Below are 15,672 nucleotides of genomic sequence, written 5' to 3' on the forward strand. Positions count from 1 at the left end.
CAAAATAACCATTAAAGCTGAGCAATTCATTTTAAACAGTAATAGCCATTGTACACTTTGTATAATAGTTTTAAATGGCAATATGAGTAATGAAGCTACTTTTTCAAACAGGAAAACGGCTTCTAATCTATTTTACATAGGCTATTGCATTAACTCATTCACCTCATGAAAAGTCACGAAGAACTAATAAACGGCAACTAGTTTCTCCACTCAATCTTATTTCTTATTTCTCCAGTCTGACTCACACAGGATCTACGCAATGAATGATCTATGGAGATACCCGCTGAGACTGATAGAGGAGGGAGGGGGAGTGTGAACAGCCTCTAAAACTCTATACTTGATCAAACTTCAAGAGGGAGCAATATTGAGAGTACATGACATTATGACATTAGCCCTTTCCCAGTTCAATTCAATTTTGCAACATTTTGCCATTGGACGGTTTTGAACAGATTTATAGTTCTTAGTCCTACTTTTTATTGTAAAAAATACATATATAAAAAGTCACCAAAATCAAAACTAATACAACAGGAATGTATTTTGACAGAACAAACAAAACGAGAAACAAGCTTTACAAGTGTCACATGACCGGTATCTAAAATACAGTATTTTCATGTTGTTTTGGTTCACAGCGATATCTGAGGCTGCAGTATTGCTTAGAACTGTTTGTCATGCAAAACAAATCAGTATCCATATTAGTAAAACTTAATACACTTTGTTAGATATCAAACACGACTGCTATCTTTGATTGTGGACAGTCATACAAGAAAGCACTGTAACAGAAAAGAAATTGACTGTCATAAAGGCACATATGTCAATTGATATCACAATAGGCAAAATAATGTTAAAAAAGACAAGGAAGAGAAATGTTGTGCTAAATAACATAGGGTTGGTCTGTGCTTTTTGGTTTAGATGACACTGGCTAACTCTGTGTATCCAGAATCCTCAGAGACAATCAAGAGTGCTGACAACTTCCTGGAACATCTACAGGATTGGGAGGGAAAGATAGTTTGATGATGAGAAGACAAAAACTGCCATGCATGGATCTATATCTATATATATATTTTTTATTTATTTTTTACATTAAACTCACTTGCAAGTTTGTGAACAAGTAAGACAGTGCAATGAAAAGCTTTCGCTCACGTTCACTATATCGCCAGCAATGGATTGCTTGACCTACATGAGCAAAAGAGATTTTCTTATTAGTGATTTTAACTACCCATTTCAATCAAAAGGTAATATTACATTAAACATAGTACCTTGGACTTTCTGTTGAAATCCACCTGCTGCATTGCCAATGCAGAAGCAGCCCTGCTCAAAGCTGATCTGATCATATTTTTCGATGTTGGCTAACAAAGTGCCATTTACAGGCAGGTACAACGTGCTTCCATTGGGCTCCCAGCTCTCGGAGTAGTACACACCTCTCTGGCCATCAATCAAGACAAAACCACCTAGAGGTAAGACAACTCGCAAGAGTCAAATGCATTACATGATGTACAATTAAATGTACACTTACAATTTTTCCTAATACAAATGTTATCAATGCAGTAAATCCTATATCACAATATAAATAATATAATAATAATATAATAATCAAATTCTAACAGGATCTATCCACCAATAAGCCAACTGGAACTGCTAAATGCCAGATTGGTGTATGTTTAGGTTTATAATTGAAATACTTCATGTATATTGTATTTGCAATTGTAGGAGATAAAATATGCATGTACAGAATAATCTATATACAGATACAATGTGAAAACCATAATTTTGTACTGTTTTTTTTTTTCAAGGTACAGGGAGGAAGAAGAGCTTTGACTAGGTGTTCTCACAGATGATTTAATATATATATATATATATATATATATATATATATATATATATATATATATATATAGAGAGAGAGAGAGAGAGAGAGAGAGAGAGAGAGAGAGAGAGAGAGAGAGAGAGAACTGAATTGCACATAATGTATTAAGATATAATTTTGAAGCCAAACTGATTATTATTTCTAAGTAGTGTAGGATTAAATAAGACTATGCTTCTTCCTACTCCTTTTCGGACATGTATAAGTTAATATTGTTTTTTGTCTTTGTCAGTTTATTAGTTTGTATTGTATTATGTTTACATTTTCAAAATAAGGTCTTTCATTCGTTCAATCAGTTGTCATTTTGAATTAAGTCATTTAATTCAATTATTTTTAATAAGTTACATTTACAATTATTTTGACTTGTGAGACCTAAGTTCAAAATCAATGCATATAAGGATTGAGCCCTGTCCTTAACTAAGAGCCATACTTACGTTTCTTCAAACTCTCTGTGGAGGGAAAACCCTTAGGACCATCTGCGTCGTTGCCATTTACATTATTCCCATCATTTCGTTTACGTTTACTGGGTAAACAGATGGGCGACATCTCAGTAAATCCATTAACCCATTTCATATGTGTCTGACAAACATTACTGGACATTAGTCCATTGGGGTCCATGATTCACTAAATACAGTAATGTGGATTTTAGTCTGCAGCTACAATCTTCGTGCCTTTAAAGCATTCGGTGCCACACGGGATACTAAATAAACGCCAGGATATGTGTGACAGGCAGTGTCTATATGAAATAATTTAAAAACGACACAAAATAAATAAAGTCATTAGTTTAATAAGCTATATGTCTTTCATTACACAGACAGAGAGCGAGAGGCGTTTCAGAAGCGCGCACCAAAAATCAAAACAATGAGCCGTGACAAGAGGAGTTTTTATTTTTGCCTGATTTAAATGGCACATTTCCATTCTTTTTCTGGAATATATTTGACATGTTTGAGTATATATTCACCTTTGAGTTCAATACATTTTATTATAAAAGGAACGGATTATTTTTAATCATACATGTATTGTGACAACACTCGATTTACTATCAGGCACAGCGTAGTGGGCTAATAGCGAGGGTCCTAGCAGCATGCAGGAAATACGGTATGACGTATTTCCCCTTTCGCATGCCTCTTGGATTGAATCTGTCTCGGAGCGATTATTTCAGGCACATATAATCGTTTATTCCAGCTTTAACATGTTTAAACTCGAGGGACTTGGGCCAAAGATGGACCCGGAGGAGATGAAGAAAAAAATGCGCGAGGATGTCATCACGTCTGTTCGCAACTTCCTGCTTTATGTTGCGCTTCTGCGAGTCAGTGAGTATTCATGCATGTATTTGGCTAGATCAGATGTGCACGTGTGATCGTTATAAAACTGAAATTATGTCGGTGTCTTTTTACTGCGCTTCTCGTGGCACCGCGTGAGACGTTCTGATTGATGGTCTAATCAGCATCCTATCAATTAAATATGGTCTTTATGGATATGAATGATAGAGGTCACCTTTATAGTATAATATATGCAGAATGTACAGTTGCAGCTTATTGAGCTCTGAGTCTAGCAGGGAGCAACGTTTATTCATGTCAATCATAAGGTTTATGTTAATAAGTGGCTTTTTGTTTTTCAGCACCCTATGTTTTGAAGAAGCTTGACAGCATATGAAGCTTCACCATGGACAGAAACATTCCCTGTACAGATGAGCATGCAGGACCTGGACGATGCTGCACACAGTCACTTACAACGGCAGTTAATGAAGAGATGCTGTAACTTCATGACATTTATTTTATTTAATTTCTTACTGGTTGCAATTGAACGTACTTAATTTGTTCTCATCCAATATCAATTGCAAACGAGATGTCTACCAGAATGTTGTCATGTTCACTAAGGTCTAAGCAATAAATCTTTCATCAGTTATTCCCATTGACGGAGTTGTCAACCTGAACTTGGATAATAAAGCAGAGATTTATTACATTTACTTTGCAACAAATCAAATACACCAGTGGTACATTGAGATTAATTTCAAATGTGTTACGAGCGTAAACTCAACACGCATTATAAAAAGATTAAGTTTTCAATTAAATTCACATTGTATTCAAATCCTGATGTTTAGAAAATGTAACTACTTAAACTTCTTAAAATGTGCTTCTCCATGAGATGCCAAATACAGGAGTTTAAATAAATGTTGTTACATAAACACCATATATATTTTTTTCATGTTTTTAATCAACAACTTGACGTGCATAATGCCATTTGAGGGTTGAATTACTTCAAATTTTAAACATCACAGTAAAACCAATGAGCAAGATAAACATCAACGCTTGTGTTGTTCCAGTTATAATGGAGAGTATCCAAGTGAAATAATTCTAATACGTTTTGTCCCATCTAATCTCATATGGTTAATGTAGTGCATTTAATGATTAGATGTCACAGTACTTTTTTTCTATTTATAGGCACAAGTTAGAACACTATAATTTCAGCTCACTAGGCATTTCAGAGCCTGTCAGGCCTGCCAGCAAGTTGTTTGCAGTGAGTGCACTCATGACACCACGTGTGGAGTAGGTGGCACTGCCGATATGAGGGAGGACCACTGTAAGACAAAATAAAACCAAGTTAGACAAGGTTTATTTCTACTATGACATGGCTTTTAGGTGGCAAAACGGGCTGGGTTTACAATGTACACGAGTACTAGCAAGATGTAAAGCTCACCACAGTTTTTAAGGGTCAGCAGTGGGTGATCAGTGGGCAGCGGTTCAGGGGTTGTGACGTCAAGCCCCGCTGCTGCAATCTGACCACTGCTGAGGGCCTCAAACAAGTCCTCTTGATTCACAACTGCCCCTCTAGAGAAGGGAGAATACAGTATTCTTCAGTCTAGTATTAGCAATCAAAGACACTAGAAGCAGTAGATTAGTTTAAAAGAAGGCATGTAATGCCTTTTAAAATGCATAAAGACAATTCAGCTATAGCAATAAAGAATCAAACAAGTTTCACTGGTGCTCTGTTTTCACTAGTGAGGTATACCTGCTGGTATTGATAAAGATTGACGTTTTCTTCATCTTGCTGAAGAAGGTTTTGTCACAAACGCCCTGAGTGTCAGGAGTCAAAGAACAGGACACCACCACGAAATCACTCTCACTCACCAGAGTGTCTAATGGCACTGAGAGAGAGAGAGAATTGACAATGATGAGACAAGAGGCCATCATACAATCTTCATATCCCTTCTAGATTCATACATAGAGTGGCATAAAGCATTTTCTTTTCCTACCATATTCCCCATCAACCTCTTGGGCCTGAGGTTTGGGTTGTCTGCCTGTGTACAGCAGTCTCTTCACACCAAACGGCTTCAGGCGCCTTGCAATGGCCAAACCTGCAAATCACGGATTAAACAAAAAAAATCTATCAGTCATAATGCTTTTCATTTGTTTTTTTTGTTTTTTTAAGTAATTTTCCCTATAATGATATTGTCAAGATAAAACAGGTCTAAAAGTATCCACCTTCATCAGTTTCACAACATAAATTGGGTGATGTCTTCAATTACCCTGAGATATTACACTACATATGGTAACAAGGTTAAGTGGCTTGTTTGCACTATATATGTCATTGAAGTAAAACAACAGATGGTGTCTGTAACAGAGCAGATGCCTTGGTAATTTATTTATGCTACTGAAGGGAGGAAAAATTGATCCTTCATACTGTACCTATGCGACCCAATCCTATCACTCCAACAGTGCTGCCCGAAAGACCATAACCACACAGCCACAGAGGCTTCCATGTACTCCAGCCACCACTGAGAGAGATGAAGAAAATATTAATATTAAATTAATATAATTCATAATAAAATGAGTAGAGATGCACTGATGTATCGGCCAGTAATCGGTATCGGTGGATAAGCGCTATTATTTTTACTATATCTGCCATTGGCCGATTGTTTAAAAACAGCCGATGATCAGGGCCGATGGTATCTTGTCAATCAAAAGGGTGCGGAAAAACGCGTCCGACTGCAACTCATACTGTGTGTGTGTGGAAAATGTCTCATTTTGAATTTAGGGCAAGTTAACACGACAATAGCGCATTCACAGTTAAAAAATTACTACATAAAAGCAGGCTCTATAAAGTGTCATCTTTCAAATTCTGTCCATTTTATCATGAAATTCAAACAATAAATGCAGTTTTGACGCTCCTAAATGTGACATGACAGATCGCTGTAGAGCCTCAGTACCGGCAGATATCATTCTGAATAATCGGCTATTGGTATCGGCTGAGAAATTTAGTATTGGTGCATCTCTAAAAATTAGATTACTGACTCGGTTCTAAATTCCAAGATTTTGCTTAAAGTCACCATAGTAATTATTTCAAATGATGTATCCGTGCAAATCTTTTTTTATTATTATTTATTTATGTGCCCTAATAATCTTTAATCCTGATTACTTCCCCTCCCTCTTACATTTCTTCTCTGATGACTTGTTAACTGGCACGAGGGCAGGACAACCCATCACTCAAATGAGATTACAGGAAAAAAGCAATTTAATCAATTCCTAATGGACAAAATCAAGTCCCACCTATTTTTTTCTTGTATGACGAACCATTATACCACTTGGAGAGGCTGCTCTGCTCACTGCAGAGCCATGGGTGGAGAGTGAAGTCCAGCTCCTCTCTGAATGTAATTTAGGCTTAATGGGTGGAGCTAGAATATCCAACCGTACCCTAATCCTTCCCATAACTCTCTACCTCCACCCATAAGACATCCAGAGAGGTAGAGCTGGACGTCATTTCACTCTGCAGTGAGTAACATTTGTTTCATCACATCAAAATAGGGAAGAAAATACTATCACAACAATGCTTTAAGATTATGTTGAACATTGGACCGGTTAAAAGCTGTGATATATGATGTAGTCGAAAAGGTGTCGGATTTACTTTTTCACTTCTTCTACACCCTCGGGAAGACGTCGGGCAGTGGCCAAGAGCAGACCCACTGTCAGCTCAGCTGTAGCATCCGTCAAAACATCAGGAGTGTAGCCTACTCTTATCCCCCTGGGATGAAGAAAGAGTATATGAGTTTAAATTGTATGAACATCCTTACTATGGTCCACTGCCCATTTTGTCACTTTCTGAGCTTACAGAAACACAAACTCACCGTTTCTTTATCTCATCTATAGCAAGGTGGTCAAATCCAACAGAGAGAGTGCTGATCACTTTCAAGTTGGGTCCTGAGCATATTTAATATGTAGGTTATCAATGTATCTATACCTGCAGTTGTTCTACAGCTTATTCTGAGGTTTTTCTTACCAGCCGCATCCAAGACCTCAGTATCAATTTTGTCTGAGAGTAAACAGAGAATCCCGTGAGCACCTGCCACCCCCTTCAGAAGTTCTGCCCGGGGCACAGGCTCATCAGAGTCCCACACTGACAAATTACACCTGCACACACACACACACAACGGTGAAAAACAGAGGCGTCTGAATCAACGAAAAGTGCTCAGATTTACACAAGTTTGTACAAGTTGTTTCATTTAAATGATGTTGTGCTACATTATTAGTAAAATATCAACGTGTGCAACCGTGAGCATGCTAAGGTCACTGCAGGAGTGAAGGCACACTGTTATCTGCCTCCAAAGATCCTTGAGGCTTGCTGCCGTTTTGAGACAACAGTTTTGACACAAACTACAGTCCATCATTGTATCCTTCCACGGATAGCATCTCAGACATTTTATACATGCAAAAGTTGCATATATTGCATGCATAAATACTACTAGACCATATAAAGTTTCGTACATGCCAGCTTTTTGGAGCATTTTCATGCCCTCCTGGGGAATGCGTCTCGTGACGAACACTTTCAGCATCTGTTGTGCGCTCATCCTGCACAGTTAAAGGTTTAACGGATGGATTAGTCTAATATATTTAACTTTGAACCCGGTAACAGCAGAAATCCACACAGACTTCCCTATTTACATAGGCTACAAGGTGGGAAGCACTAAAAAGTCCGTGACAGTGCCCGAAAGAGTCTCGTTCATCACCAGGCTTTAGCGCCATCTAATGGAGCGGATGGAAAGCGCACCTGTGGCTTCTGGCGTGCTGGACTGAGGCAGTTTTCAAATCAGATAAAAATTGGAAGGGGATTGAAAATGAGCTTTAATTTACGACAGGTAACGTTACATTCAACGTGGGATTTATTTTGTTTGTTTTGCTATAAATGTATTTTACACGTTTGTGGTACGTTTAGCTGTATTTTCGCGGCTATTAACTTACGTGAGTGTTAGGTGTGTGACTGGTTTAATTCGAATTTTCTGCAGGTTTTGAGGTGTTTATTGACTTTAGTCAATAAGTGTGGTGGGTGTAATCGGCCTGGAGGTCTGATGGTTGCCATGAGGGCGCTATGTGAATCTCCGTCGATTTTAACCGGTAAAAAAACCCCGAAGAAACTAAAGTCATTCTGACTTTTTGGAAAATATTTAATTGTGTAAGCTTGATAAATGATTTGTATTAATGTTTCATTAACGGTTTGTCATTCACAGTATCTGCTGCTGGTGCTTGGTGTAGCAAAGTTTCTAAGTCTGCTTTGAAGGGTGAGTATAGGGTGTAGACTAGCCTTTTCACTGATAAGTGTACTTGTGAATAGGTTAAGATTTTAGTTAAGACGTTGTTTTTTTTTCTGTTTTCCTTTTTTAGAGACTATGGAAAGACTTTCTTTACAGGTCCCACCTTGTGAGAGTGCTCATCAAGAAGGGCTTCAGAGGTTTACTGAAAAATTTGGGTCATTGTTTTTTACCTATTCTTTTCATGTAAGTGCTTCCTTACTAAATAATCTAAAATTAATTTGTCTTTAATTAGTGTTTAATTTTTTTTGTTTTACATTAGGCATGTATACTGTCATTATTTACTTATTATACTGTTATACTGTTACTGTTATATATTTTACTTATTATTTATAATTTGTTTTATATTCATTTTAAAATATCGGAAAGGCTACTAGTCTGTCAGTGGAGGAGGAACAGTCAGAGATCCAAAAGTTTCTGCACAGACTTAGTCTGGTTCATGCGCAGGTGAGACCAGAGGTGTTCATTTGATACCTGCCTATTTCAAACTATTCTAACAAGATTGATCCTTTCCCACAATTACATTGAAATAAACAAAAACGTTCATCATCAAGGTGAGTTATGTTTTATAAAAGTGTATATTTATCATGATGAGTAAAACCATTATTCTTTCTCCAGATCTGACTCTGCCTTTTTTATATGTTTTAGGTGGAAATCATCTTTGAGATTAGGACAGATTCAACAACACACAAGAAAATGTTCAGGTTATCTGAATAAATATATACACTGCTGTTTATTAAGTTTGGGGTCTGTTTTTTAAAAAACTTTTATTAAGCAAGGATAGCTTAAACCGATTAAAACAGTAAAGCCATTTATAGCCTAATGTTTGTTTCTAAATGCCATTCTTTTGAACTTTCTATTTACTAAAAAAAAATCCTTAAAAAAAAAACTGCCAAATGTTCCACAAAAATATTAAGCTGCACAATCATTTTATAGTAATAATAAATGTTTCTTGAGCAACAAATCCTAGGGTCATGTGATACTGAAGACTGCAGTAATGATGCTAAAAATTCAGCTTTCCCATCACATAATAAAGTAAATTTCTAAATATATTATAGAAAACAGTTTGTTTAAATGTCAATATTTGTTCGCAATATTACTGTTTACTGTAATTTTGATCAAGCCAAATAAGAGACTTCTCTCAAAAACAATTAAAAAAACCTCCCCAAATAATAGTAATAAAAACCCAAATCTTTTTGCTTTTACTCATCTCTGTATTGAAGTCTTACAGGTCTACTCTTTAAACCTTCTCATTAATATATATATATTTAAAAAAAAGTTTTGTGTGTAATAGTCTATATTTGTTCTTTTATAGTGGAGCGACAGGAAGTAGAGTTTCAGGGATGGATCACCGCATTTCTATGGAAGTTGCCGCATACGGACAGTCAGTTGCTGCGAAATTGTTTTAAATAGACCAACTTAGTGTCAAGCAGAATCAACACACAAGACTGGCCATTCAGCTTTAACATCCTGAATATCAGTCTTTACTTGCATTTTTTTCTACACATTTTGATTCTGTAATTTTATTTTGAAGGAGTCCATTCTCTGTGCGGTGTTTCCCATCCTGTCCAAAAATGCACCCAGTACTGGGAGACACATTGAGTTGTGTTCTACCCACTGACATAATAGGAGCTGGACTGTGTGGGGAAATGAGCATGGTTACCATGGCAACACTTGCACCCTGTATGAATCAGTATTCCAACTGGCCCTCCCATCTCTCACGCATACGGATATCCTTCATAATGGTCACATACTAATCGTTATTTAAATTTAAGAGCATGCATCTGATTTTAGGCTACTTGCCTTACAAATATGATTGGTCTTTTTTTTTGTTTTTTGTAAAAAAATATATAATATGATTCTGATGCATTATTCAACAAAATTGATTGTGTTGTTTTCCTTGACTTTCATCACACATGCTAGTGTACAGTCCATGTGGCATGCCTCTAATGCAACCAACACAAATGAGTTTCCTCCAGAGTTTGGCTACTTCACTCTCCTGGGCAGATCTTGGCCTTTCTAAAGTCTGTTATATGGAAGCACAAACAATCCAAGGTAAATGACAGGACTAAATGGGGAGAAATTGGGGAAACTGAGAGCCAGTTCACTCATTGTTGTAATTTTATGGGTGGCAGCTTTGCTGCAAAGCATATAGCACAAATCACTATTGGCTTTGAGGCTAAATTTGTTCAGACAGTTGTCTAGCATGTGTATATATTATTTAGTCTTTTCTCTTTATAGGCTCTCTGTGTTCTGATGTAGAATTCTCTGTTGAAACGGACTACAGTCAGGAAACTAGTGATGTTGTACAGCAGAACATTGAGGCAGAAAGGAGCCGTGCTGTCGAGCAGACTCTGACGGTCTTCATTTTCATTCGGTACACTGACCCCTTCTGCTCCCAGATCCCTGACTTTATAAGTGAGTTCCATTTAGCTGCCCTATCACGTAGACGTCTTAAGGTCTTAATATTTTCTGCTGAAGTTCTGCTTTTAAATGTGTCAGGCAGTGAGGAGGTTTTCGAGAGACACTTGGATGCAGTTCTTTGGTACAACGGAGATCAAGTGAGGACGACTCTACAGTCTACCATGAAAAAAACACTGAACATAGTCCAGAAAAGACACGCTGTAAGATTTGTCTGTTAATGGAGTTTACTTGCACTACTGTTCAAAAGTTTAGGTCAGTCATATATATATATATATATATATATATATATATATATATATATGTTTTTTGACAGAACCTTTTACAAAGTTCTCTTGTGCTGTAAATTACTCACAAATCGTATGATAGTTTGATGATCTCCATTCAGTTTTCGCACAATATTAGTTGTTTTCATGCCTTTTGCAAAACATTGCACCATTTCATGCTTTTCATCTTCAGAAAGATCTTTCTTCCTCCCCATATTGCATAAAAACTGTGACTTCTTTGTTAATTTTGGACATCCTATTTGTTTCCATATACATAAGTAGACCTGGCAAACTATAAACTTGTCTGAGATACCAGTTATCTAAAAATATATGGGGGAAAAACAACACTTTCTTAAAAACTAAAATCAACATGTTTATTGTACTGAAATCCTACATATATTTCTGTTTCAGATAAGTGTTGAAATGTTGAACTTTCTATTCATCAAAAAATCTTGGGTCACTAAAAAAATCACTATTTCCACAAAAATAATAAGCAGAACATCTGTTTTCAACATTGATAATAATAAAAAATGTTTCTTGCGCAAAATCGTTTTGTTTTGTTTTGTTTTTTAAAAATCCTTAATCTGAACGGTACAAGACTTGACTACTTTTCCTAAGTGTGCCACCTGAACACACAAAAAATTGACTCGATCCTACAATGTTAAGTGCTTGGAAAAAAGAAGTCCTTAATCCCGCCTTCGTGGACAAAAATGGGCACCCATAGGAATGAATGGATAAAACTGTAATTCCGAGCATATTTTTTTAATTTGTCCAATAAATCCAACACAATGCAGATCATACATACACACAAATGAAGGAGTGAGCCTATACAACATTCTCAATGTGGCTCACACACATCAACAAAAGCATTGCATTGAAAGCCGTTGAATGAGCCTATAACAGAGTGAGTTTTAGTTTTTTCTTTTTGTCAAATAAAAAACGGTCACTCACACATGAAATTAAAAACACAAGGAATTAAATGATCCAATAACTGGGCAATTAAAAAAAAAATTGTTAAATCATGGTTTTACAGAGTTCAGCCCATATGCAGCCATTGAGTTATATTGCCATCTACTGGCTATTGATATTTTAGCTTTAAAAAGAAAATAATACCATCATAGGTCACCATATTTTTAGGTTTTGGCTCTCTGGACTTGCTGATATGTTTTTTTTTTTACTGAAGTTAAAGAAATATTAAATATAACATAAAAATAAGCATATTTTACATAAAAATATGGTACTTTTAGAGGTAAATTAATTAATTAATACCCCAAAAATCACAAAAAAGGCATAAATTGATAGAATTAATTTTATCAAAGGTGATATAACATTTATAAAATTAAAAAAAATTGGAATCACACTTGTGACCTTCGTGCCCAAATGTGTCCACGAGGGCGGGATTAAGGGATGTTATGCAAGGGTGGCTTGAGGTTAAATTTGTAATAATTTTTCACAAACAATATTACAGTTTTTACTGCATTTTTTGTCAGATACATGCAGCCTTTGTGAGCATAAGAGACTTTCAAAAAATGACAGACCCTAACTTTTGAACAGTGCTGTACATGGAAAAATTGTGACAACTACAGTGATTAGTCATTGTTTAAACAGACATATTTTCTGTGTGTACTTCAGGCCAGGCAGAGGTTGGATTCTGCCTTATCCATTGTCTTGAGCTCAGTGAACAGTGTAATTGCCAGCAGCAGCAGTGGAGAGTTTCGAAGAGCCTGTTTTGATAGCATGAGGGTATAATATATGGCTATAATTTATACTGGTTCCCAAAACACATTTCACATTTCAAGTAGTGAAACTACTTATTCTTAAGAACTGTGCTTGTGAACGTTGTATAAAATGTTTAAAACTGGGTTTATTTTAGGTCAAGAGCTCCTGCGAGTTACGTGTATCGCTACAACAGTCGCTTCAAAGCATTGTGGATGGCCGCTTTGCCCCGAAGCACACGTGTAACAGAAAAAAGGTGCTGTTGCAAACCTTGTTTCACATTATTTCATTTCTGCAATTATGATTTTGCCTTCTTTATAAATGTTTGTGATTTTAATCTTGAAAGGTGGTGGAGGCTGTTAACCCTGAACAAAGTAGTCTTGACTGCTGGGAGGAAGGTAAGTTTAAAGGGTACATAACACACACAGTTTCTGCCAGTCTCATGTTAATCTTGAGTACCTGTAGAGTATTGCATCCTTCATTTCTCCAAAGAGTCTTTAGTTTTATCATATTGATAAAAGACAGATACGCTGTACCGATTCTTTCCGAAAGCTTGTGTGGGCGGAGCTAAAGAGTCACAAGCACACAGACAATACATCATGGCTTTATCCCTGGATAACTTTCTATTCAATATAAGTTTGTGTTGTTTACATTATACACACCGACTGCCAACAAAACACAGACATTTGATGCAGTTTCACTCAGCGGTTTCGACTCATGACCGGGAAAAAACAAACACACTTGCAGAACTCCGTTGCTGCTCTGGAAAAACAAACTGCATCCACTGTTCCCTTAATGCTGGGTTATTTGGGAAGCTGGAGAAGGTTATCTTTCCCAAATAACCCAGCATTAAGGGAACAGTGGATGCAGTTTGTTTTTCCAGAGCAGCAACAGAGTTCTGCAAGTGTGTTTGTTTTGTCCCGTTCATGAATCGAAACTGGTGAGTGAAACTGCATCAAATGTCTATATTTCAACAAAATACAGACATTTGATGCAGTTTCACTCACCGGTTTCGACTCATGGGTTATTTGGGAAGCTGAACAAGGTTATCTTTCCCTCATAACCAAAAACACACTTCTTTGGTGACATGCCGATGGCTCTTGTAACCCAAACAAAGTTTGTTGATGTGCGCACTCTTGCTCTCGCTCTGGTTGATGTGCCCAAGTTCTCATCCGGGAGAAGTGCCCATACAAGCAATTCCGCCCTTTATGACATCATACAGAGCCATACTCGAAAAAAACGTTCCGAAACTTATTCAAATCCTGAGGGAGTGTATTTAGCACAGAAATACTCCGTCATACGTCCAACATTTGGAAATTTGGGCTGTTTAGCATGAGAATCCAACTCTTTAACAGTGTAAATAAGTCAGAATGCATGATATAGCATTAGACCCTCCCTTTAATAGGCTTCATAGTAATTCTGCCAAGAACTCTTATGATACAGGGCAGTTTGTGATCATAGTTATTCTCATTTCATGTCTTTTGGGAGCTACTGACCACAGAAATCATTAATAGAGTTGTAATATAATTTTGAAACATGTTGATTCATCCTTTTTTTTCAGCGGTTGAAAATCCACCAGAACTGTCTTCTAAGAGGATTCACTGTGACTTTGATTCCTTCAGCTTTATCCCTAAAAAGAGGCAATGCTCAGAGCCATTCTCTGAGAATTCCGCCACCTTCATGGACAGTGTCTTTGAGGCAGCAAACATCCAGAGAAGTCCCGGGTCCCCTATACAGCTTCCTCAAAGTCAGCAAACTGGAATGATCGCAGACATGCCCTCATTGCTGAGCCTGGCTAAACTAAATAATGAACAGGTGGATAACTCTATAATTACTGTAAATACTGTATGCTGCTTATTCAATCTGGTACTAGCCCAGAACTCAATCACAAATGATGTGTATACTGTGCATATCCTAATTGTTTTGTTATCTTTCTTTGTGAAGGTGGAAAAGCAGTGGCTCCAAGAGTTCGAGAACTTTTCTGAATGGGACTGAGAATCGAATGAGATTGATTCTGTTGTTGCTTTTCTGACATCTTCAAAACATGTGTTGAAATAATTTTGTTTCTTTTATCTATCTTTGTATATTCTACTCTTATGTATGTTAAAGATAGAAGTCTTTCTATTTTGTTGGCTACATTAAAACACCTCACCTGTTTATGAATGCATCCTAAATGTTTGAGTTAAATCTATGTTAAATGTAGCCAGGACATACACTACCATGTATAGTTGTTGGGCTCGTTACTCAAAAAAATGTAATATATTACTCATTAGTTACACCTTTCAAATGTAATATTATTACTTTACGTATTATTACTCCAGTAATTAGTTACACTTCTAGTTACATTACTTTTCCATTATAAATGAAGAGTACAACTGGCTCAAACTGATGAAAAGCCACCATTTATTTTATTTAAATTGATTATTAAAATCGTATTTATTTAAACAACTTCTACTTATTATGACATGTTGACAAAATTAAAATAATGGTTAAACTTTAGACGAAGCAAGCTTGCTACGTTGGTGACGTTACATACGTACACAAACGCACAAAATTGATAGGGATGATTGGATTTTAGAATTTCAAATCATTAGCGATTGTGACAAAGTAACTAGTAGTAATTTTTTGGATGGTAACTGTAATATTATTACTTACATTGTATTATAGGCTAGTTACCGCCCAACACTGATAGTTGTATATCATAGGCCTGTATGTAATTGGGCCTACATATTAATTTCTTTACAAAACCACTTTTTTTTTCATCAAACCAGCTTATCTTCCAACAGAGACTGTATAATTATGTTCGTTTAAAACCTGACAAATAT

General features: G+C 36.5%; 4 protein-coding genes across 5 annotated transcripts; 2 read left to right on the top strand and 2 right to left on the bottom strand.

The window, feature by feature from the left end:
- Positions 1-453: 453 nt before the first annotated feature.
- On the bottom strand, positions 454-2,734 carry LOC307139553 (uncharacterized protein). 2 transcript variants are annotated; one of them, XM_079838550.1, is made up of 4 exons: positions 2,296-2,734; positions 1,257-1,448; positions 1,091-1,173; positions 454-981 (listed from the first exon to the last, which is right to left on the bottom strand). In XM_079838550.1, exons 1-4 carry the CDS (start codon positions 2,477-2,479, stop codon positions 943-945), a joined length of 498 nt encoding a protein of 165 aa, XP_079694676.1. In that variant the 5' UTR covers positions 2,480-2,734; the 3' UTR covers positions 454-942. The 2 variants fall into 2 exon arrangements, with proteins under 2 accessions (XP_079694676.1, XP_079694677.1); XM_079838551.1 differs by having other exon boundaries at positions 552-981; positions 1,141-1,173; positions 2,296-2,677.
- A 209-nt stretch (positions 2,735-2,943) lies between these two features.
- Positions 2,944-3,775, top strand: tomm5 (translocase of outer mitochondrial membrane 5 homolog (yeast)). The gene is made up of 2 exons (XM_079838281.1): positions 2,944-3,174; positions 3,483-3,775. Exons 1-2 carry the CDS (start codon positions 2,946-2,948, stop codon positions 3,515-3,517), a joined length of 264 nt encoding a protein of 87 aa, XP_079694407.1. The 5' UTR covers positions 2,944-2,945; the 3' UTR covers positions 3,518-3,775.
- On the bottom strand, positions 3,621-7,863 carry grhpra (glyoxylate reductase/hydroxypyruvate reductase a). The gene is made up of 9 exons (XM_079838280.1): positions 7,624-7,863; positions 7,139-7,269; positions 6,987-7,059; positions 6,767-6,883; positions 5,551-5,639; positions 5,118-5,219; positions 4,874-5,009; positions 4,562-4,692; positions 3,621-4,442 (listed from the first exon to the last, which is right to left on the bottom strand). The coding sequence occupies exons 1-9, from the start codon at positions 7,704-7,706 to the stop codon at positions 4,321-4,323; spliced, it is 984 nt and encodes a 327-aa protein (XP_079694406.1). The 5' UTR covers positions 7,707-7,863; the 3' UTR covers positions 3,621-4,320.
- top6bl (TOP6B like initiator of meiotic double strand breaks) lies at positions 7,282-14,842 on the top strand (the record flags this gene model as incomplete). Its single annotated transcript, XM_079839268.1, has 16 exons — positions 7,282-7,994; positions 8,142-8,250; positions 8,364-8,414; positions 8,518-8,630; positions 8,814-8,891; positions 9,093-9,148; positions 9,760-9,828; positions 9,979-10,181; positions 10,368-10,499; positions 10,686-10,862; positions 10,947-11,068; positions 12,764-12,874; positions 13,005-13,103; positions 13,194-13,245; positions 14,409-14,683; positions 14,792-14,842. Exons 1-16 carry the CDS (start codon positions 7,974-7,976, stop codon positions 14,840-14,842), a joined length of 1,719 nt encoding a protein of 572 aa, XP_079695394.1. The 5' UTR covers positions 7,282-7,973.
- Between the last annotated feature and the right edge of the window lie 830 nt (positions 14,843-15,672).

This window comes from Gobio gobio, assembly GCF_949357685.1.
Source record: "Gobio gobio genome assembly, chromosome: 16".
Classification (NCBI taxonomy): Eukaryota; Metazoa; Chordata; class Actinopteri; order Cypriniformes; family Gobionidae; genus Gobio; species Gobio gobio.

Coding starts and splice junctions, on each gene's coding strand:
- LOC307139553 (XM_079838550.1), bottom strand. CDS start 2,479: ATGGACCCCAATGGACTAATGTCCAGTAATGTTTGTCAGACACATATG. Junction 1,449..2,295: donor CACAGAGAGTTTGAAGAAAC/GTAAGTATGGCT, acceptor TCTTACCTCTAG/GTGGTTTTGTCTTGATTGAT. Junction 1,174..1,256: donor ATTTCAACAGAAAGTCCAAG/GTACTATGTTTA, acceptor TTGCTCATGTAG/GTCAAGCAATCCATTGCTGG.
- grhpra (XM_079838280.1), bottom strand. CDS start 7,706: ATGAGCGCACAACAGATGCTGAAAGTGTTCGTCACGAGACGCATTCCC. Junction 7,270..7,623: donor ATGCTCCAAAAAGCTGGCAT/GTACGAAACTTT, acceptor GTGTGTGTGCAG/GTGTAATTTGTCAGTGTGGG. Junction 4,693..4,873: donor ATCTTTATCAATACCAGCAG/GTATACCTCACT, acceptor TCCCTTCTCTAG/AGGGGCAGTTGTGAATCAAG.
- tomm5 (XM_079838281.1), top strand. CDS start 2,946: ATGCAGGAAATACGGTATGACGTATTTCCCCTTTCGCATGCCTCTTGG. Junction 3,175..3,482: donor TGTTGCGCTTCTGCGAGTCA/GTGAGTATTCAT, acceptor TTTGTTTTTCAG/CACCCTATGTTTTGAAGAAG.